Consider the following 23,798-nt stretch of genomic DNA (forward strand, 5'->3'; position numbering starts at 1 on the left):
GGGAATTGAAGTTATAATTTTCCGTGTTGATAAATTCGGCAAATTGAATAAAAAACTTGAATTGCTCACATGGGTAGATGGCAGTTGTGTCAACGTAATAACGGCCTTATGAATGATCAATTTTTGACCACAAACTGATTGTTAATGTAGGTATGTCTTATAAATACCTCCTGAAATATCAGTGTTTATTTATGTCTTCATTGAATCACGTTATAAAGATAGATGTAATCACACTAGAGACATATCTGACTTATCAGCTAATATAGTATTGGTAAAATACTAAAATTACCAATTTTTTGCAGTTTAAACGTAATTTCCCAGGATATCCTGAACAGCGGTTTTTTCATGACACAGCAAATCCTGTTAATATTTCCAATATAAAAATTAGCCATCAACCTAAATACCTAAAAACAATACTGCAGATACTCGTCAGCGTTCAAGGTGAAATAACTGGGCAAAAAACGATACCTACCTCAGATCTAGTTATACGCAAAATAAATTGTACCATTCAAAAAATAATTTGTTTTTATACATAACAAATCTTTTAATGAGAAATCAGAAACGCGAGGAGAAAATAAGTATTCAGAATATCTGAATTAATTTGCTAGTTTTATAACATCTCATCAAAACTATCGATTACTGAGAGATTTCAAAACATTTCCGCTTTAATTTACACACCGCTATCGCTATTTATCTATTTAAACGTCCGTATAATCAGTTAAATATGCTCATTTAATTTTAACTGTTACGCGGCCATAAGTGGTAGTTCTGTGTGAATGCCAAAAGTGAATAGGCTTGCGCCGTCCCTGGACCTCCCTCTATTCATCCCATTCGGCGATTGCACGTCGTGAGACCATTCGCGTCAGTTCCAGTCAGGTCGTGACACTCGAAGCTCGATGCGCGATTCTATGTAAGTTGCGCCTTGCGCGTGTCCACGACGAGTTTACGAATTTGCGACTGTGAAAGTGACCGATGAGTTTTCACGGAAATTTACCCCCGGAAACGGCATAATGGACATCGTTTATGGTGGCGGGTGTGGATTTTGTTTATATTTTTCCTATTGAAAGAATTTAATAGTGATTTTTTTAATTGTGATATGGTTATATTTACAAAATTGTTAGTTCAGCGATAACCTGATTGATGACTGATTTTTACATGGTGCTGGAACCTAGTATGTTTCTTGTAAGTTTTTCAACTTTGTATTACCAAAAATATTTCGTTGTAACATACCGTTTTTCTATTGGGACAAGTTTATTCTGAAGGAATAATGAAAATTTTGCCAAAAGTTGTTTAGTAATACAAAGAATTATTGAATTTTATATTTATGAAATTATGAATTGTCTAGGAAATCTCTGAACCTAACAAATTCTAAATACTTTAACAAATGTTTTCATAGTTTTTCATATTGAAATAAAAATAAAAAATACAAATTTTAATCCTTGTTTTATGTGACGATTACAGAATTGTATATTTCAATAGTTTGAATAAATTAATAATCAAAATACCTATAAAGAGTTTGCAAAAGTTTTATTTATTGTATGTTAGGACGTACTTCACAACTTTTTTCCGAATTTGTGTGATAATATTCACACATACATTTCATATTAATCCGTTTTACGGAACCACTAAACAATAAATAAATATAACTTTGTTCTTTATTAATGAAGTAAAAAATTGTTAATTTCATGTTTTGTTTGTTTCTGTTTGATTATAATGGTATCTATTAAACTTTGTATTTGACACAATTCGAAATACAATATACCTACCGAAAATTTAAAATAAGTAATAGTCATTTCCATAATCATGCAAACATGAACGATAATTAATTAATGATTCCAATGACCAAAACTCAAAATAATTAGTAAATAAATAAAATTTGCAGGTTCATTCCAATAAATGAATTAAAATTTTTTGTTTGTAAAAGCAAAGAATAATTTGTTCTGTACAACTTTGAGGTAGTTCAAAACATCTCCAAAAATAAAAACAAACATTGACATATAGAATTATTCAACTAATCGTTTGGAAATATATTTTGTCACATTTCAATATTTGTCACAAAAATGGTTGATATAAAATCAAAACAAAATATCTGCTGGTTGCGATTATTATTTGTTACTACCTAGAAGAATTCTTGGATTGGGTTAAGACTAAAGAATATCTCTCATATTATCTTGATTGCTAATTTTAATCCACCAGCTGTGAAACTTATCTAGAAAATCATAATAGCCATACACTGTAAGTCATAGATATAATTATAAAATGGTATTTCGAAAATCATGTAGGCATGGTCAATAAGATCATTAATTACTGTACCTAAGCTGACTCTCCACTTACTATGTCATCAATTCCCAATGATAATTGATAAGAATATAATATTAAAGTGTCGACTTATCCCTTTTTATCGCCATGGAATGGAAATAAAACTTGTTTCAGAGCGGTTGTGAAAATTTGTAGCCTCAGAATGATACTGAAAGAGTCAAATAAATGTATTCAAAGTCATTTATTAGTATACTTAGAAGAGATATCGCTTATCTTCATATATTTAGTGGAAGTGTGTTCAGTAAAAGATACGAAATGTGTATATGAGAAAACATATTCAAAATATGTAACTTCGCTAAATTATGCTATATTAAATACTATGATTTTTTACGAGAATTTATTCCATAATAATCGCAATATACAAACAAATTAACTAATATATCCAAACATTCGGGCTAACAATGAGTAGTTTTTGAAATAATATTATCAATGTGATAGGGGTGTTCAGTTTAGAAGAGTTTAGAAAAAGAAGGTATAAAAATAAATGCAAAATAGAAAAAAAATCTCACAAAAATTAAATGGAATAGGATGGATCTGTCGCGAGGTTAGTTAGACAGATACTTAACACTATTAAAAAATGGTGGAAGGTGAAGACTGAGAAAGAAAGTATGCATAAAAAAGGTACTAATTCTTAGCAACAGACAAAAAATGATGAAATCAAATAAAAACAGGCAAATAAGAGGGACTTATTACAGTTATATTGCAAAAAACAAACATATATTTGGAAGAGAGTTCAACTGCAACAACGCTCACCCATTAGTTTAGTATGAAAATTGTATTTAAGGCCCATTATTATTTTTATTATCCAAATCAATTTTGGGATACACAATATAACAGTTAAAAACATAACAAGAAGCTTAATGTGTGGAATTTATGAAGTAGTTTAGTTTAGAAGGTTATGATATACCTAAAAGATATACTGGTCATTTAAAATTTTTTAACATGTAATATACCCAGATCTGTTTAGATAACTGCATTATTACAGAGAATCTGGATTCGCGTAGGCTTTTATTTCCTATGTAATTATGAATAAGTTAACCTAATATTTGTATTATCTGAAGTGGATCAGTTTGAGAAATATCGCTATAAAAAAGGTAATAAAAATTTTGGGCTCTTACGTTGGTATTAGGAACAATATATAAAACGATGCTGAACTCGACTGTCAAGCTTAAACTAATTTACGATTATTGATATGAAAAATGATAGTTTAACTTTTTTTTCGTTTTCTTTTATGCATCAATAGCAATATTCTCAAAACTGCAAATCAACTAAGGTAATGATTGTTATAATTTTCACCATATATCCATGATTCTTGATGCTTAAACTCTACACTGCACTTCATGTAAAGTACGAAAATGTTGAAATGCTAATTGCAAATGAAAATTTTATCAATGTATTTATTTGAACTGCCGATAATTGTATACATTTTGCTCAAAAGAAAATTGACAAATAACAAAAAATATAATTCGATTCTATATTTTTTGAATAGTAGTTCCGTCGGCAGAGATTGAAAATATTTTCATGTCAGATATTTCTGATTAATTTAATCTGCCTAGCCAAAAATCAGTTTTCATCAAATTCCTATGATGATATAGGGGTGTATTAACAACCTATGAAAGAATTATACCGTAAAAAAGTATTATGAAATAATAGAAATTTTTACACATGAAGTAACTTCCTAATATTTCAAAAAGTGTTGATAAAAGTTTTTCCAAATAATTAAGGCCATTTGTCGAAGTCGATTTTAAATATACAGGATGTAGTTTTATTCCAAAATTACCTATTAATATATTTTTTTAAATATTAGCCCTTTTATATAATTTTGCATAATCTATAAATCTACAAACACAACTGTCAAGAGTGCATAATTCTCATTGTATTTTTATACTGCTAATCAAAAATTTGATCATACAATAATAATTGACACGAACAAATAACTTATGGATATAATTAGATATTCAAATTGTCTTCATACTTTTATTTGATTGTATCCATGTATCAGTATTCTATTTGTGTGTTCATGCAGATCCTCAGAAACAATAGAGTAATGTTGAATAATCGGTAAATGTGGTCAAACTATTGTGCCAATTTATATGTCTTGAAAAACTTTGAATTTCGAACAGCATTACTAAGGTGAGGGAATGCACTATTCTGTTGAAACCAAATGCAAATGAAATTGTAACCGACTACATTTATTATTGCAAAAACTCTTTGATTCCTCAACAAATCTAAATACTTTCGTCCGTTCAAATTGGCTTCTGCAAAGAATAATACCCACTCAAAAATTAACTTTCAAAGACAATATCTATAATTTTGACGGTTAACTGTACAATTTAATATAAACGTAATATAAATCTCACCTGCAAAATCTACATCTACTTTTTGCATTCTGCCGTTATTATAATTTTCAAATAAATTTATTGTAGTAGGGTTACTTTTTCAGGATGAAACTCATTTCTCTTTATAATGACTACAGACTACATTACATCATACACTTTTACGACTTGTTGTACATGTATTTTCTACAAAATTTTGCATAAGAATTTTTCATCATTAGTGACGATTTTTGTTCTCTCAGATTTAAGAGACGTTTGGTTGACCCACTTCTTCGAAAAGTTTCACAATATTCTATACTGGAATTTTGGTAATTCAGTCGCGATTTGGAAACGTAATCTCGTCATAAGTTCTTTACGATCACCTGAACATCTCATCATATCGGTATACTTTCCTGTTGTGTAAACTTGCTTAAATTTTAAAATAATATAATAAAATAAACTAATTATTCACGACATAAACATAATTAATTAATGGTAGAAAATCCTACTACTACTTTACTTGACCAATTTTTCAATAATTTCAATTTCAAATGGCTTTGGAATTATTAGATGTATAAATGTGAGGTTTTATTATCTTTTTGTGAACATAAATCGGGAAACTAGGTAAACGGAATGTCAAAGAAATAGGATACTGGACTCTTCAATATTGATGGTGTAAGTACAACTTAAATATGGGAGAAGTAGTAATCTTTAAATTTCACCTTATTGGAAAGTATCAAGTATAGGAATTGAGAAAATAGTAATAATAAGGAATATATTTATTTGTACAAATGAAAACCCAGTACGGTGACTTGTGCTATCCTTACATCCAACCCTGACATATTAATGAGATAAAATGAGTAAGACATTGTAAAATATTTGACCATTAGTTCCAAAGTATAAGTTATTCACCCAAAATAGATGTAAGTAACAACTAGTAAAGAACCATTTTGCGCCCGAGTTGGTAGTGAAGCTCGAGAAAAGTAAAGATACATCCCTTAAACTACATAAGACTACATAAGCAATGTTATTTTATCAGTAACGTGAAGCTGCCAGTCTCTCATTAAAGATTAAGAGAAATTAAATTGTTATACTAATTTTTATAACAGCGAAATTTATATAGAATCACTGCTGTCAGAAAAATCGAGGCAAATGTATGTGGCGACGTAACAATACTTAATAAATGGTGCTACACAGAGACTGTTACTGTAGTTAAAGAAATCGTGCTTTTGGCCTATTTTAACCAGACATGTGCTGTATTACAGCCTCCATCAAGCTTGTGGTGTAAACACTGCATTCTGAAGTGCACCCTTTTCATAACATAGATTTTTTTAAGTATCCTAGACATCGAGAAAAATGTAAATTATTTCCATAATTCTAATAATTGTACTATTACTTATCTAATATTCATATCACTTAATATAAGTTAATCTTTCTAATTCATTATTAGTTTGACGTTGTTGATGAAAACGAAATTCAAGATATTTCCAATGTTTGTGATTGAAGTTTAAAAAATATAAGGTGAACAAAATACACGTTTTAATGGCATAAATGATTACCACTCACTTAGAAACTTACAACCCGTCATTAAGTTAACTTAGTCAAGGGTGATCGATACTTGTTTGGTAATTGTTACTTCCTTCATTCAAATTAGTGTTAAAATGCGTTGTTTACAATATAAGGAGTAGAATAATAATATAATTATAAAGCTACTGAGTATAGTTAGTTACATACAACGAAAACATTAGTGACCACAAAATCAGAATGAAAAAAATAGGCATGATTATAGATTTTCAAAAACTATCCCATAATGTTCGAAGACGTATATTGTTTACAACACATGATGTATTTCTCCGTATAATTGAGATTTTATAGGTACAAAATTTTTTTATTTAAAAATTCATAATAAACAAGACACTCGTCATGGGCGTCGCTAATGACTTTACCTTTAGGTATTTAAAACGTTAATATTAAATACCAATTAAATAATATCATTAATTCGATTTATTTAATATGAATTTAAAATTATATAGATGGTGTGTAAGTCCTCAATGCGCCAGCATATCTGCAAAATCCCCAAGTTACTTTTGTTTTTTTGAAAAAAAAAAATTTAGTTTGAGACAAGTTCCGACGTGAATTTTTCAGTTATTTTGTAGATTCTAAAATAGTATTTTTCTACTTCTGTGCGTAAAGTACGTACTTAAGACACACATTCCAGTGCGTAAAATTTCACGTACTATTATATTATATTATTTGTATGCAATTTGTGTGTAAAAATGGCCTTCTTTCGACTAATGTGATTGTCGCATGAGCCGTAGGCAAATGTGATGATATGCATATTCGTCGAAAAAAGGCTACTTTACACACTTTACATAAATAACTAATATACTGTTGGAGATCTTATTTCAATAAGGCATAAACTCTGATATTAGTCTATTATCAAATAAATATAAAAAGGATTTCGTTATGTTTGTTACTCAAATTACTGTGATTGTATTATTTACTATTAGATGAAATATAGTCTAGGTATCTGTATATTATTGAGGTACTTACTCGAGCACTTTTACATTTCTGAATTCTGCTGAACAAAATATAAATATAAATATAAATTCTTACTTCATGAAAAGAGTCGCAAATAAAATAGCAGAGTATCAGTGGTTTGTTAATTTGTCTACTTAGAGTGACATCGTTCTATGATTAGTATTCAACATAGCGAACTTTCATATTTTGAAGATTTATTTTATCAATATAATTATCAATCTCGCTTTTAATATAAAATAAATGTGAGCTTCGTATTCCATAACTCAAGTTTCATTTAATACATGAACAATTTTGCTGATTTTCAATCGTCGCATTGTCGAGTGCCTATTATTGCGTAGCAACCTGCCTTTCCTTAAAAATTTTTCTAAAACTTTTTGTTACTAAATACGTGTAGGTTAATATAAAAATGAATGGTTGCTATAACAAAATCTCCGTCTAAAGGTAGTAGTTGAAAGCGACGCGTAAAATTGCAAATAATTTCACTCTGGTATTAGTTGTAAATATAAGAACTATCAATGAAATATATGTCAGAAAGTAAATCTTCGACTGTAGCACTCGCAATTTTTTTTCGTCTTCTATCGACAGAAGTGTTGTCTTGAAATACCAATATGACCTTTGGAAAGAGTGTAATGATATTTTGGTTGGATGAGCTCTATTTTGGCCAGCACCTCGTCACAACGTAATGTAATACTTTATCCATATTAATCCATTTGGAAGATACATAAGTTTTAGCAGCTACTACTCAACCTCAAATGACTATTTGAACTTAGTGATCTAAAGTTTTGTCGAAGACTTGGCCGATCAGAACAAGGTAAATTATTATTAATCTCGACCATTTTCAAATACTCGTACTAATCATGCGTATATGGTTGGATCTACTGTTAGTTGCATACTACATTCAATTTAAAATGCAAAATTCAAGAGACGAAATAATTTTATAAATTTTACATGAGGCTATGATTGATATTATTACTGACAGGAAGGGTAAATAGAGAATATGGAAGCTATGAAACAGATTCAAAAAGGAAATTGAGAAAAGCAACTATAAATAAGAAAATTAAAATTTTATGAAAATATTAAACTTTAAACGGTACACATAGACCTCATATTCAAATTGGAAGTTCAGCAAGAGTTTTGTTAAGCAAATAATTAATATTTTTTCAAAATGATGAAATTGCCGAAAGTAATATTAATTGATTGAAATATATAAATATTGTAAAGGATTTTTCTTTGAGAATATAGATATTATATATGACTCATTATTATGATTTTTAATTTTGAAAGTAATTGCTAAAACGCATGAAAGATTTTCGGATACAAACTAATTTAAGTATTCAAATAAAAATATTATTAATTTCCATAAACATGGTAATCGTACAACGTATTAAAAGTATATATATATATATATATATATATATATATATATATATATATATATATATATATATATATATATATATATATATATATATAAGATGCTGAATGGAATTTAAACTGTTTTTACCTTCTGACAAACATGTTTTACCAGTTATTCTCGTAATCCTTCATATATCATACAATTGTTTCTTATTTAAAATAATCGATCAACGTTTTATGTCGTTGGTCATTTGAAACCTAAGAACCTCTTTTCATTTTTTTCATTTTCTGAGAAAAAATAGGAATTGTTTCCAAATCATACTCATTTATGTAACAAAATGGGTAGATTTATTTTGAATATTGATAAATAACTTCAAAATGTCAACTTTATCGCCACAAACAAAATATTAGTTATTACGAACATCTTAAGAACATAATGTAAATATTGAATCTTAGTTCTTTATGAAAAGCAACTTAAAACAGAATATTTAACTTATGATTATACATATCAGCATATTCAGTATAGAGAAATTTCACATCTTACAAATCAAATAAAATTCATTGAATCGACAATGTTGTGATGATCATGATACTATTTTCATATATGGTCATACTTATCGGTGCGAGTAGTTGAAAATTATCACTAGGAATAAAATAGGAAATGTAGGGAGTAGTAGAAAAGAGATGTTAAGTGTTACTACGTGTGAGTATATTATTTATTTCTCTTTTCTCTATATGTTCATTATAATTTATTACTGGACATAAACCTCCTAAAGATACACCTTGTTTTTTACACAAGTGAGCTTATATGATTGTCAACCTAAATCTTAAACCATCAGTTACTGTTGGATACATATCTTAAAAGATTTTCTTTCAACTAAAATCATCGTAAAATATCACTTGACCTACAAACTAGTTTAAAAAGAGAAATATAATTTCGCAGGATTCTTTTTTATTTCCAACAACACCTTCATTTAGTTATTTTAATTGCTTGTTTTTCATGAAATTATTATCAACCATCACGACTTTTCAATCAAATAACATACAATATATATTTTTCTTGAAATGTTTTAATATCTCAATAAAGAAAGACAATTATTAGAAATATGTAGTAGCGACTATATAATAATCTAGTTAAAGATGAAGAATAGTTTTGTCAGTTTATTACATTTGCTGATAGAATTAGTTCTTTGTTATACACGTATCCTCATACAAATATTCTCAAGAAGGGATAATGGTATAATTATATAATATTGAATAAAATATACATTAAGTATGTTAAATTGAATGTTTACTGGTAATATTTTGACACTATACTCAATCAACAAAAATGTTTCACTTTCTATTTCCATTCATTTAAAACATATTTGGCTATAGGATCTCATATCATCCTCCAGAGTACATTTCATTCGTTGGGGTTTTGAAAAGAAATACAAGTTGTTAATCAGTGATTATTTTTAAAAGATAAATATTTAAGGAAACACCTTTTATACAAAATTTTGAAATGACGTTTTCTCAATGGACTAATAGACTATGCAATCCTTGGTACTGCGCTATAGACGAAAAGTTTAGTATATGGAGAGCACAACACAAGTAGAAATTATAAGTCGCCTACGTTCGATAAAGGAAACCATCATGTTTGACAGGAAACTTAAGTCCAGCTATAAGGCAAACTTTTAACATGATACATGAGGAATTAAACCACTCAACAACAGATCCTCCATTACAACTAGGATAATGCACAATTTAATGCCATTTTGAGGCTTGAAACCTAAGATCGTGTCACGATCAACAAGACTGCAAGCTGATTTCGAGTAATGAAGTTGCCAATTTTCATCTAAAGACATGCGGTTATCTCGATTATTTCATGTGGGGTCGTCATTGGTTCATGCTGATAAACTAACAACATGAAACGCCTTGGAAACCATCGTTGTTCGTATTATTCATTGCATACGTTTCGTGAAATTTGTTCCAAATCGGACGTTCAGAATAAATATTCTCCGATGCCATATTGCCGAGATCATTTGCAAATTTTAATATCAATTATATAGGTAGGATTCTATCGGGTCTAAAAAATACGGGGTAGTTAGTTCTGCAGAAATTCAATTAACAAGTGCGCACATATAACTTTTAGAATGTCTTGATATTGAGCAGTCTAAGAGGAAAAAGGTTATTACGTTTTCCAGAATATGGTGATAAGATGATGTGTTTATTCAGTAAGAATCAATTATTCAGGCTTTCATAGAATGATCTGTTGCCTGCAAAATTTTGTTTTTATAAATGCCTTCCCTTTGTCTATCTATACCTTACTCGATTTTTACCAACCCAAGTTCGCATGCAAGACTATCGTTTAAGATAATTGTTCTTTTATCAGAAGAATGAGTTATTATTATTTATGTAGCTCAGTATTTGTTGCAAAATTGATCCTTGGCTATAATATTTATTACTAAATAAAGTACAAACCGCTTTCTGCGTCGTTGACATTGTTACTTATTTAAAGCATCATGAAGTAAAAATAGCTTGGTATGAAAAAACATATAAACACACCTATTTAAACCAGAAAATATTTTGCTTCTTTTAAAACGGAATTTTTCAAATTGCATTTTATCGCAAGATTACGAATAAAGGATTTCTCATGTATAGTCACCACTACTTCTGGATCTTATTACATTACAAAAAAAATCATGACAAGCTAACAATGATTATGTTTTTGAAGTAAGGAATTTATTCCTTCCATGGTGTATTATTTAAATCAAGCGGCAGCGGTACTCCTATTACTGACATTTAATCAGTTCTTGGATCACGTTCAGCGAATAATAATTTAGTTCGTGGTCATAATTGACAAACTATATCCACAATGTACCCTTGATACTTCTAATAAGTAGGTCAAACTTACTTTTCGTAAAGTAAATTTATCTGTCAACTTAATAAATAGGTTAAATAGTTTATTAGAAATAGTTTTTGAAACTTATTCATGAAATTATTGAAGACACATTTCAACTTGCATCGATATTTGTGATGCGAAATAATTTATTTTAAGAATTCAAATGCTCAATTTAAAATACACGAACTTTCCTTGTATTGCTTCTAAATATTGATGAATGAATATGCTTAGATATAATAGGAATAATATGTGAACCAATAAATTAATATTAATTTAATGCTATCGTCAAATTACATAAACATTTATATGACTACATATATTTCAACCAATAAAATACGTTTTTATTAGTGATGAGAGTAGGAGCTCCGTTGAATATGAACTAGTCTTTAATTTGAAGTTGTCATGTTATTAAACTTCCTGAAGAGAGTTCAACAAAGAGTAGCACATATTATGTGCTAAACCTAAAATTCTTATGATTTATTCACAAGGATCATCCTGAATTAGAAGAATATAATTTAGTGTTTTGTTGAAGTTAAAACGTGAATCCTGGGTGTTACACGGTTTAGATAAAACAAGGAACACTCATGAAGCCTAGATTTGCTTTAAAGTAGAAATACTTGATTTATACTTTAATTATTTGGTACTTTTCATTTTTTTGTGCTATAAAAAACTGAAAACCTATTGTTTAATCAAAATTGTGAGTCATGAAAGAAATTATAATAATAAAAATAATAAAAATCATCAAATATTCTTGATAAATTATAAAAATTCAAACTACCTTCGTTCTTTAATCAATTGCTTTAAAACGCATTCATTTGATGAATAAGTTGGCACACTATTAACTAATTAACTATTTTCATTCCATTACGTGACAAATGTGAGTTATTTTACCCTCCGTAATTATATATCTTTATATTAAAATTACAACTGCGCTGTGAAACTCGATCTTCTTCTGAAACATTGAAAAAATTGGATAAAGCTTTTAACTTATGAATTATTTTTCAATATTGAAATGTCAATATAATATACTTTATTTTCACGTTTACTTTCAGGTTGTAAACAATTGTTACTTTTTATTTAACCTGTAGAATTGTTTGGATTTCATTGCTCAAAAGCCGCCGGTTCTGATATTATATTTTCAACTAGTTAAAGGGTTTATATTTGATTTAGGTTTATCTCCTTATAAATTCTCTTTTAAGGATGCTTCATTGAACGATACTTCTCTCGAAGTCAATGGCACAAATTTTGTAATTTTGTGGTTTGACTAAAGCTATACTATAGGTTACAGTTATAATAATACGAATATTTTTGTCTCTAATATAAGCACGATAGTATCGAGTCTATTAACTAATTTATGTTTGTTAACATCCTGTTCATTGTGTGCATCATCCTGTGAATATACAAATTTTGAAGTCCTTGTGAAAAATCGTGTATCATCTATTACTTACAAAATAATATCTATCACTTCACACTCAAATTAATAAGAAAATTGTAAAAAATGATTTAATGGAAAAATATAATCAATGTAATGTAATCTTTTACTCAACCAGGAGCAAAAACGAGATGATCGTATTAAGATGTTCCAAATGGATATTGTATAAGATACGTTATCTCCGAATTTAGATATATTACGTCATCATTTATCTTATTAAATGGCAATACCCTCATTTTTGTACTTAATTTTATTTTATGACAGCAGGCCCAATGATGTTTCTGCATTGCGATAAATTGTTATTGTAAGGGTTGAATTTCTAATCAAAACTGTTTCATCTCTAATGAAACAACTGATTGGACCATGCAACGCTGCCTATTTTTTTATTATTAATATGTATAAGAAATGTATATATATATATATATATATATATATATATATTGTAATTATTTATTTCAACTCTATTATTGTTTTTATTATTGTTTTTATTTTTCTATTGTTGTCGCTAGCATGTTATTTGCCGGGCATGAAACTCATTCTCTCTTTGAGTTCTGGCATAAATAAATAATAAAAGTTTTATGTTAAAAGTTAATTGTATTATTTTTAATTCAAATAAAGTTTAATAAAATGTAGTTGAGTACGCCTATGAGTCTAACCTGAAGTTAGCCGTTCCTCTAATTTAATAATTCTACACAGTTCTCTGTTATAAATCGACTCAGATGAATATCCTATTATTTAGATGTACAATATAAGGAAAATACTAAAAAATTATGTCAATTTTATATGATATAATCAAGAAGTTCTATTTCTGTGCAAGGATTACATATGATACATTGAACAAAATTTAATTATACTACACAATTCATATTATTTCTACGGAAAAGGAATCTTAACCTCACAAATAAGGAATTTTATCCATTGTCAAAGTAAGTATAGGTAATATTCCTTTTTTTTTATAAATTATTTTATATTGTTACTATTATTATTATTATTGGCCAATAATACGTGAAGGAACTGAACTGAGATGATAATATCTTGCAATATCAGATCTAAAACTTGCATTTACTTCTGTGAATTGTGATTCTGTGATTTTCTTATGTCCAGATATTTATCTTCCATTCATCTTTAATAATTCGCAATTATTTTGTATTTTGATTCAAATTTAACTTCTATTTCTTATAACTTTGCACTCCCCATTCTCTTTTCTGCTGATACTCTTCTTCCAATAAATAATAATCCCCTTCTTTTTTTTTCCTTAGCAACCATATAATATGACTGACTAGACTTTGCTCTTGTCTCCTCACAATGTCACTTTTCAAACACTTGTCAGTTCTTATATTTATGTTTTTAAATAACTGTTATTTCATTAATAGTTTATGAATTTTCACTATTATGGGTCATTTTGGCAACAGTTTCATATATTTTTTTAAAAAAAATCAATCTTCCACTAAGTTTTATATTAATTTATAATTAATAACATTATTCTATGATACAAATTATGATTTGTACATATGCAATCCTTTTAGAATATATCATTTTTAATAAATAATTCCTTATATATAAAATAACTATAATTAATTAAATTGCAAATATCAATTCAATTTCTTTTATTTTTTTTATCGATTTTCTGCCTTTAGTTTAATTATTATCTTTAGTAAAAATAATCTCAATAAATTATAAATTTTCATTATGTACCTACTTGCTTTTAGATTTCTGATCATTTCAATATATATATATATATATATATATATATATATATATATATATATATATATATATATATATATATATATATATATCAATTAGGAAATTAAAATTTAACTGATACCGTTATACCAGAAGAAGTGAAATAAGTTTTATCTTTAGGTCCGAATTTTGCACAAAATATTTCTAGTGAAAAAAATTACCTGTGTCAAATATCTTAAGTAATACTGAATCCAACACCAATCATCTAAATAACGATATTCAGAATAAAATAAGATCTGATACTTGTAATATTATCACTAATTTGAAAAATAAATTGGAAAACTAGCAACAACAGAGAAATATCAAACCCCAAAATATAATTACAACCAAAGAATTTATCCATCAAAACAGAGATCTCAAAATTTTGAAAGCAGATAAATCTAATAAAACTTATTATGAAATCAGAATATAATAATAATAAAATGATGAAATAAATTAAATGGTGAGACAACTTACAAAAAAAGTAAAACAAGACCCTACGAATTCTTATCAAAAACAAAATAGTGATATAATTCGATCTTGGAGGCCCTACAAAATTGAATTGGGGTTGGATTTCTCGAATTTCCGCAACAATTTCTTGCCCAAAAAATTTTCTAGGCAATCCTGATTTAGGTTCCTAGTTAAAGGAAATATTTTGACACTCTAGCATAAGTTTACAGTCACAAATTTTTTTATACAAAAATTGAGCACTTCAGAAAATTCAGTGACGGGACAAAATTATATTGCAGATTCTTTCTGGAATTATTCCGTATATTTATGCATTTTTCTCTACGACTCGTTGTGACGGACAACCGGTTTACGAATGGTGACTTCGAGCGATTGTAAAAGAGTAGTATCCGATATTCAACTGAGATAGGCATAACAAAGGAGGAGCCTATAATAAACCTAGTGAACGACAGTTAATATTCGGTGATAATATACTGCTCAAATTGCTGACATTGAAGCAACAACTAATATTATGGTTTTTCATTCACATCAATACCCACTTACTAATCTTAAAAAAGGAAATTATAGTTGTCATACTATGTTTCTAACGATTCTTAAGTGTAAGTTGAAAAAATCAAACACATATTATCTATGTATCACTGATATCATTTGTCTGTCGTGTTTCCCAAGGTTCCTCTAATTCAGTTAGTTTAGTAATTAAATTTTTCAAAATAAAAACATACAAACAAGATTAATCACATATATTAGTCCTGATATTATTTTTCACACTTAGTAAACGCTGAAGGAGTAAAAACGTATCAACTTAACAGTTAATAATTTACTTACTTTACATATATAATTAAAAATTCTGATTATTAACTACTAGTTAATTACCTATGGATTTAATTTTCTCGATATAAAACTAAAGGTCAACTAGTTTGAGATTAGAACAGGAGCAATTAAATTATTATTTAACAAATATTCAACTGTTTCATCAAATGAAGCAATGAAATATCAATGCTGAATGAATTTGTTAACTGTATATGTATAATTTAGTTAATGCTATGAATTCTTGATTTTAATAGCTCATAATCATACATTAGTTTATAGTCGATTATTTCTTTTATAGGTCTTTATAACCATTCATTAGTTATTATTATCGGGGGAGTGATACTAATGGTAGCTCATCAAAATAAATTTGCTACAAACAGTATGAGATTAAGAAATTGCTTCCCTTCACCATTAAAAAATAAGCATAGCACATAGGATAATATATACCAGTATATAATTGCTTATCTACGTAAGATTTTCTCATCAGTACATGTAGCGGAATGCGAAGCTTCAAAAACAGTTACTCTTGTTGGAACAAATTACATGATTTGATTCATATCTATGGGATCAATAGCACAAAAAAGAGTGTGAATATTCTCTAATTATAATGCCACTCCAAACGACATTTTAATAGTGATAGTAATTTTCTTTTGTGCAGATTTTTTCTATTACAATATCTGCTAATCACAACGTCAGTGCTAGTGTAGTGTATTCAGCATTAATATAACCAACAGTTTCAGAAATTCAAAGTTACTACAATACCAACAATCTCGATTATAGGCTATTTATTCCATGAAAAATGTACCTTGTCTTATCACAGAAGAGAATAATTTGAAGTATCATTGAATCCCCATAAAAGTACGTATATGGAATATACTTTTATTGTTTAAAAATTCACATAACTTTCTACTTATAACGATGTCATTGGTTCCTTCACTTTTATGTGCGCTATCTCCAACTTTCAGTTCAGATTTCAGTTGTCGAAAGATCTTTGACAGTTCTGATTTGACGGAATTTTTATTCCACTATACCCTCGGTATGCAGGATATGTGGTCAGGATAGTTTCCATTAGATTCCCTTTCGTGTTTTACAATATACTATAATTAATATTATGTTAATTTTTTGGTTTTAGAAAGTCTCATGCAAACGAAATACATTTAGGAACCTCTTAATTGGATGATGACGTATTTGATTACAAAACTCCAATCATAAAAAATATAGGTAGGAAAGTATGAGAAATTCAACTATAACGGTAAATCACTAGTTCAAATTAATAATTCATTTTAACTTTGATCTTAATAATAAAAATAGCATTTATTTGCAAAAACGTGGATAGATGATGAATTTCATATAACGGGTTTCACTTGTCGGGAATTCTCTTGGTCTTTATGATACTGATAAAAATTTGCTGATTCAAAGCTAAGTGCTTTATGACATTCATAAATAATAGTTTCACTCAAAGTTTATTAATAAACTGGTTATAAAAGTAGGTGAAAATAAGCTAGTAACTTAAGTAAAATACTATTTATTTAATTACTGAATGATTTTATGTGAAAACATTCCAATGAACATAAATAATTGTATAGGACTTTATGATTCCTCAATGTTTTTATTACCGTGATGAATGGAGAAATATCCGTATATTAATGCCTATGTCTATGAGACACACATATTTCATTTCCTAAACTTTCATTGTTTAGTTAACTGTAAAATTTTGAATAAACAGAAAAGAAAAAGTAAATTTCTCAATAGTTAGGTACTTATATTTTTACTATTTTAGGAAGATTTCAATTATCAAGTTTTGGCACCTGAAAATTATTGGACAACATAATTATTTCCACACAAGTAATAAATTTTTGGGTAATTTTAATTATAATTTTACACAATAATTTTGGACCTGATGGCATTAAAAGAATTCAAATAATTTATGGATATTGTAAAGAATAAGGAAACTACAAAAAATTATCATCTCATCTTTTAATATTGAATGTTATAGAGCCACATTTGTGAATAATAGTGAAGATAAGAAGATATAAAAGAGGTCAATATCAGTCGATTAAATTGAATACTTGTTCACGATTAATTTTTCAAATTTCACAATCACGCTGAAGGATAGAGAAGTGAGAAAAATTTGAAACATTAGACTAAAAAGGAGTTAGGGTGGTAATTAATATATCAATATTTCTACTTTTCATTAACATATCATGGCTCAAAAAAAGTCGAAATGGATATGTTTATCTTGAAGCCAATTTTGAATGTTTTTTTTCTCGGTGCATTTATTGACGGTGTTTATAGGTAAGTATTGTAAGATGTATTATCCAGAATCACCGTGGACAATGAATCGAGTTTTGAGATTTTTTCTCTAAACACGTTTAACTTATTCATTCAAATGTAAACTTACCTATCAGCAACTTTTCGTACGCTACCAGTATACAAATCAACGGTATTGTCTTCATCCACTCAAATAATATTTTGATCTCCTTTCCATTAGATTCATCATTTATGGAATATAGTCAATCCTCCAAAAAATAATTTTATCTTTTTCTAGTAGCATATTTACCATACATAAAAATTTTAAACTTCTCGATATTTTCCGGGTTGTTTTATATTTGATATATCTAGTTCTATATTTTTTTTTTGTGGAATAATTAAATAATGATTTGATTTCTTCACGGATACCATTTCTCACTAAAATTATCAATTACGAATTGAGCTACTTTTTTAGGATTCTTCTTAGACAATTACATATAAAATTTCAGCTTTTTGGTCGATCCATAGAAAAAGCTTCAAGAACGTTGTGGAAATACCCGGGCACATCCATTTTATAATGAAAATCGTACAAAAATATAGACACCCCACTATTTTATTATAATGTATTTTTTTCTTATTTCTTATTTAATTAATATTAATTCACTTAGTGATTTTAAGAGTTTTAACAAGTTTTCGAACAACTAAAAAAATCAGAAAAGCCATAAAATAAATGCCCAGAATCACATTGTAAACGCCTTTAACTTATTCTAGTAGAGTGATAATATTTACGTTGCGTGTTAATTGACATTATATATTCAAGAAATTCTTGGATAGATAGATACAAAAAAATCTAAGTAGATATCACAATCTAAGTGTTGTTTGCGTAGAAGCAAAATATTCAATATCTTTATTCTAGTAGGAGGAAACTTACCGTAGTTTTTGTTTGTAATTGGATAGTTATTATTTTTCATAAATTGGAAATGGTAAGAACATCGAAACAAATATGCATAACATAACAAAAATGAGCTTATTACGTATGACCCTTATTCTATACCACTACAAAAAGTGAAATGAAAAAAAATAAATTTGGATTAGAACAAAGTAAATGCATTGCATACACATATTGTTGCCTATGTTATATAGAAATTTGTTGTTCATATTTTAAGGTTAATTTTTTATCTACAGTTCATAATGATGTATAAGATAAATTTATATACATATAGTTTGTTTTCTCAATTCCTACTTATTTCCATTTCATTTGAACACTATATGTACTCTAATTCAATTTGTATTTCAAATAAATTATCTACTAATAGTTCTGAATTCCCTGCGCCTTCGCCAAAATTTCCAAACTTCACAGTATTCTATTGGGCAGGAACAGCTTCATTAGTCCGTGAAATGGCAACAAAATTTATTAATACATTGATTATACTATTAATTAGCAGACTGTTTCAAAGTTGTTGTAATATTAGTAATAGGTACATCCAGCAGTTTATTTCTCTTTGACTAAGCTATACTGAAAATGTTATAATCGGTGTAGTTTGTAAAACGACTTATACCCGTGTTACCCAACGTGGGGCCCACGCCCCACAAGGGGTGAATTTGACTGTAAAGGGGAGCAATTCAAAAATGGACTCGACATGAGTTAGCCTTTTTGCTCTGGGCCATTTGGATACAATTAGCCAGCTAGATTACAAGTGTTTTCGTTTTCGTATATATATATATATATATATATATATATATATATATATATATATATTATGAGTGGTTTTTTAGTTTTTTGTTGGGAACGTGACCAAGGAAACACCAAAGTGGACTAACTTTAATATATTTTCCGAGCTTTCGAATACTTATGTGTTCATCGTCTGGGAAATAATTAATTAAGATTTCCAGTGATTTTGATATTATTAAAGCTTGTAAAAATTTTTAATCTCATGTAATTCAAAATTCAATATTTCTATCAAAGTCAATTTCAATATTGAATTTTGAATTCCATAGGATAAAGTGATAATACATATAAAATATAAAATTGTTTTAGCGTCATCGCGGAAATTAATTTTTTTCAATGTAATCGACAGTCAATTTTATTTGCTTTAAAAAAAATCACGCAAACCACTTTTCCGGAAGGGTCTGGCATACCTATCTGAAGTGAATGATGAGGGCTAAAATCCGGCTCCATATATGCTAATATAGCTTATGCACTTCAAGGTGGTATGCGGGATTTTTCCAGCAGGTTTTGAGCGCGCATACCAAGATATTTTTAAAAATTACATAAAAATACATACAATAAAGAAAAAGTTTCCGGCATGATGGAGAAATTTTAGCTCTCATCACACACTTCAAATAGGTGTCCGATCTATATAAAAAAAATTAGAACGCCGCAATTCTTAACTAATTATTTCCCAGCTGATTCATACATAAGTATTTTAAAGGTCAAAAATATATCAAATTTAACAAGCCACTACGAAAACTCTCATAATCTAGTTGGCAAAGACTTCGAAAATTAGTTTTTTTATAATTTTTTAAAGATAGATAAAATCTATTTTGGTCGAGGGGTACAAGGGTTTCTACTTAAGCTTTGAGATATGGCAACACTGATGTGAATATGTCATATCTGACATTGCCATTATAAAGATCGACATTTTCAATGGTTAACGTATTCAGAACGTGTTGTGATACGATTACTTTTTGAGTTGTTTACAGATACTTGAAATATTCATCGTCAAAAAATGGAATTGAATTTTCATGCGATGATTTTCTATGACTTTCCACGTGGATTCAACCAACAGCAGTGTGGGTATCAACTTGCTCCGACTTTTGGTGAGTAAGCGCCATCTCGTATTTCGCTGGTTTTCCTAATTTAATCGTAGTTACACTTCGTTATCGGATAAATTTCGTGAGGTTCGCCGATAATCGCCTGTTGTGCTATAAAACATCGATTATATTCTGATTGTGCAAAGATCTTGGGTATTAGTTACACTCACATATTTTGAAAATCACATGAACATTTGGTTGATTAGTGCAAAGAAATGCTGAAAAAATTCAATCGAGGTACTTCAGAAGACGATAAGATGCTGACAGGCGATGAAGCATGGATCTATGCATATGCATCCGAACCTGCACAACTGTATGGGATTTTTCCAGAAATGTTCGAGAATATCACGGTAACCAATCACAGAAGACGAATAATTCTCCACCAAGAAATTGCGCGCTCTCACAAATGAGTTCAAACAAAAGCGTTTTTGAACATCGAATTGATGGCACCCAATTGTTTCTGCTTATATAAGAAGCGGTTAATGCGTTCAAATCACATGATTTGGAGGTACTTTAATCGGAATGGAAACAAATACTTCGAAAATTGGTTCAAACATATGAAAAAGAGTATCGATCTCAATGGAGAATATTTTGAAAAAAATAAAGCCATAATCAATAAAAAAAATTTGCTTTTACTTGTATATCTCAAAACTTAAATACCAACCCTCGTACCTAATCAATTTTGGATATAACAATATGTTTAAAATTTATCTTAAAACTTCCTCATTCCAATGTTAATTTTTATTGCATTTCATTATCCCTTCCTTTCACTTCAAATTAATTTTTGTGTACCAGTTTTTATATATACTCATATATGATAACCTTAATTTGAGAATAGTTGTATTACTGGTTCTGAATTTTAAGCAACGCCTGGTTGTGATAGCAATCAGTAATAGCTAAGATATTTTCGTCATCACAAAGTATGCATTTATGTGGAACTATTCAAGCGGAACCGACGAGGAATTTATGTGTCAAAAGCAATGTAGCCTTCGCTGTTTAAAAAATATCTGAACTTTGAATTATATCAGGAAACGCAACTTATATGCAGTTAGTTTTAGCTCATGTCGAAACTAATAACTGGACAGTTTCTAATTAAATAATTTCTCTATCGAAACGAAGAAAATAACTCATTAAAATTGTGAAAAATAGTATTCTTAGGATGAATATGTTTTATATTATATTATTATTTCAAGTTAGTAATGACAAAATATTGAATGAATATTTACAATATATTTATGCTATTTATACAGTAACAGAATGCTGGAATTTAGTTGAAAAGCCTATTTTAAAGAGTAATCGAAACTTTTTTCCACTATAGATATTCGCACAGTCAGTAGGTTCATACTGCTACGTCATTTCAGAATATCGGTCAAATTTTTTTAGATTTTAGTCGAAAGTTGAGTTAGATATTAACTATTCTGCATTTCCTATGAGTTTTCAACAGTTGTATTTAACTATGCAGCTCCCAGTTGCTTTATTAATTTATTAATTTTCGGCTTAATCTGTTCAGCCATTTTACGATATTTTTCCTCAAGACTTTCTCTAGGTATCCTTTCTATACTACCTACTCATTTCAAATGATTACATAAAACCGGAAAAGCAATTCACCTATTAATTAATGTGATTGTTTGGAATTACAAAGTAAGCACAAGAAATAAAATTATTCCCAAATAGCTAGAAATCTAATCAGATAATATCTTTACCCAACTTCACCAAATATGGAACAACAATTAACATTTTTCAATGTGTATAGACATATAGGTATAATAGAACATTAATTAACAGTAAACGTTTAGGAGATGTATCCTTTTAAGAAGTTTATGATTAATTTCGTATTATATCTACCAATGGAATTTGTATATCATGTTTTACATCAATAAAAAATCCTGAAAAAACGTATGCCAATGGTAAATGAGCATGATATCTGCATAAATGTAAAATTTGCGTAATAATTGTTTTTTATTTTGAATACAATGATCTGATATGGGATAACAGGATATGGAAAACCATTTCCCAATTTAAATTTAGCTTAAGATTCAAAAATTGTTCAATATACAATTCTCACTCCATATAGAATGTATTGGTTTCAATTATATTTTATTTAATTTCTAACAAATTTTTTATTATTGGATAGTTTACGATAGAAAATTATATTGGGTTATTCATAGTTCTAGATCTAGTTCCTATTCTTTTAGAAGCTTTTTCCACCACTTTATCACTTGAAAGCATATCCAAGTTATTGATCAAATCTGAGTTCTCATTTCATTATTCTCTCCCATCAATAGTTGCAAATTCTCTGACTCACCCTTCCTACCTCCAAGTAATTTGTCTCTATCTACTATTTACTATGTCAGTTACTGATAATTTTTCACAGTAAATATAACCATTCCTACGAGGAGGCTTGCTAGTTAAGTTTTGAGATAGACAAATGAAAACAAATATTTATAATTGGATATAGCTTCTTGTTTTCAAAAATATTCCCTATCAAAATCAATACACTTCAATTGTCCGAGAATATTTTTAATTTCGATTGAGGTACCTTCTTTGGCTGTAGAAAAACTATATCGCATTTTATTTTTGATCTGCGGGAATAAGAAGAAATCATTAGTTGCTGAACAAAGACTGTGCAGCGAATGACTTATCAATTTGATGCTTTACCTGTTCGAAAACGTTTTATTTGAACTGATATGTGCGAGCTCGGACTTGTCGTGGTGGAGAGGATTCGTCTTTTGCAAACACTTCTGGCAAACAAATACTGATGTATTATTATTATCCAAAATTTTAATGGAATGGTAACGACATATCCAGTTATTTCGAAAAAACAGGGAATCTTTTGCTTCGAAGTTTTCAGCATTTTTTTGTACTAATCGATACGAGTTTTTTT

General features: G+C 28.4%; 1 protein-coding gene across 2 annotated transcripts in view; it reads left to right on the plus strand.

Annotated features, from left to right (window-relative positions):
• Window positions 1-847: 847 nt before the first annotated feature.
• The window catches only part of LOC130452935 (Krueppel-like factor 5), a 101,943-nt gene continuing 78,992 nt past the window's right edge, over window positions 848-23,798 (plus strand). For both annotated transcript variants that reach the window (XM_056792474.1, XM_056792475.1), the window contains exon 1: window positions 848-1,182. In XM_056792474.1, the coding sequence (XP_056648452.1) occupies window positions 1,141-1,182 (42 nt within the window). In that variant the 5' untranslated portion in view covers window positions 848-1,140. The remainder of the gene's footprint in view (window positions 1,183-23,798) is intronic.

Source organism: Diorhabda sublineata, chromosome 2 (genome assembly GCF_026230105.1).
Source record: "Diorhabda sublineata isolate icDioSubl1.1 chromosome 2, icDioSubl1.1, whole genome shotgun sequence".
In the NCBI taxonomy this organism is placed as follows: domain Eukaryota; kingdom Metazoa; phylum Arthropoda; class Insecta; order Coleoptera; family Chrysomelidae; genus Diorhabda; species Diorhabda sublineata.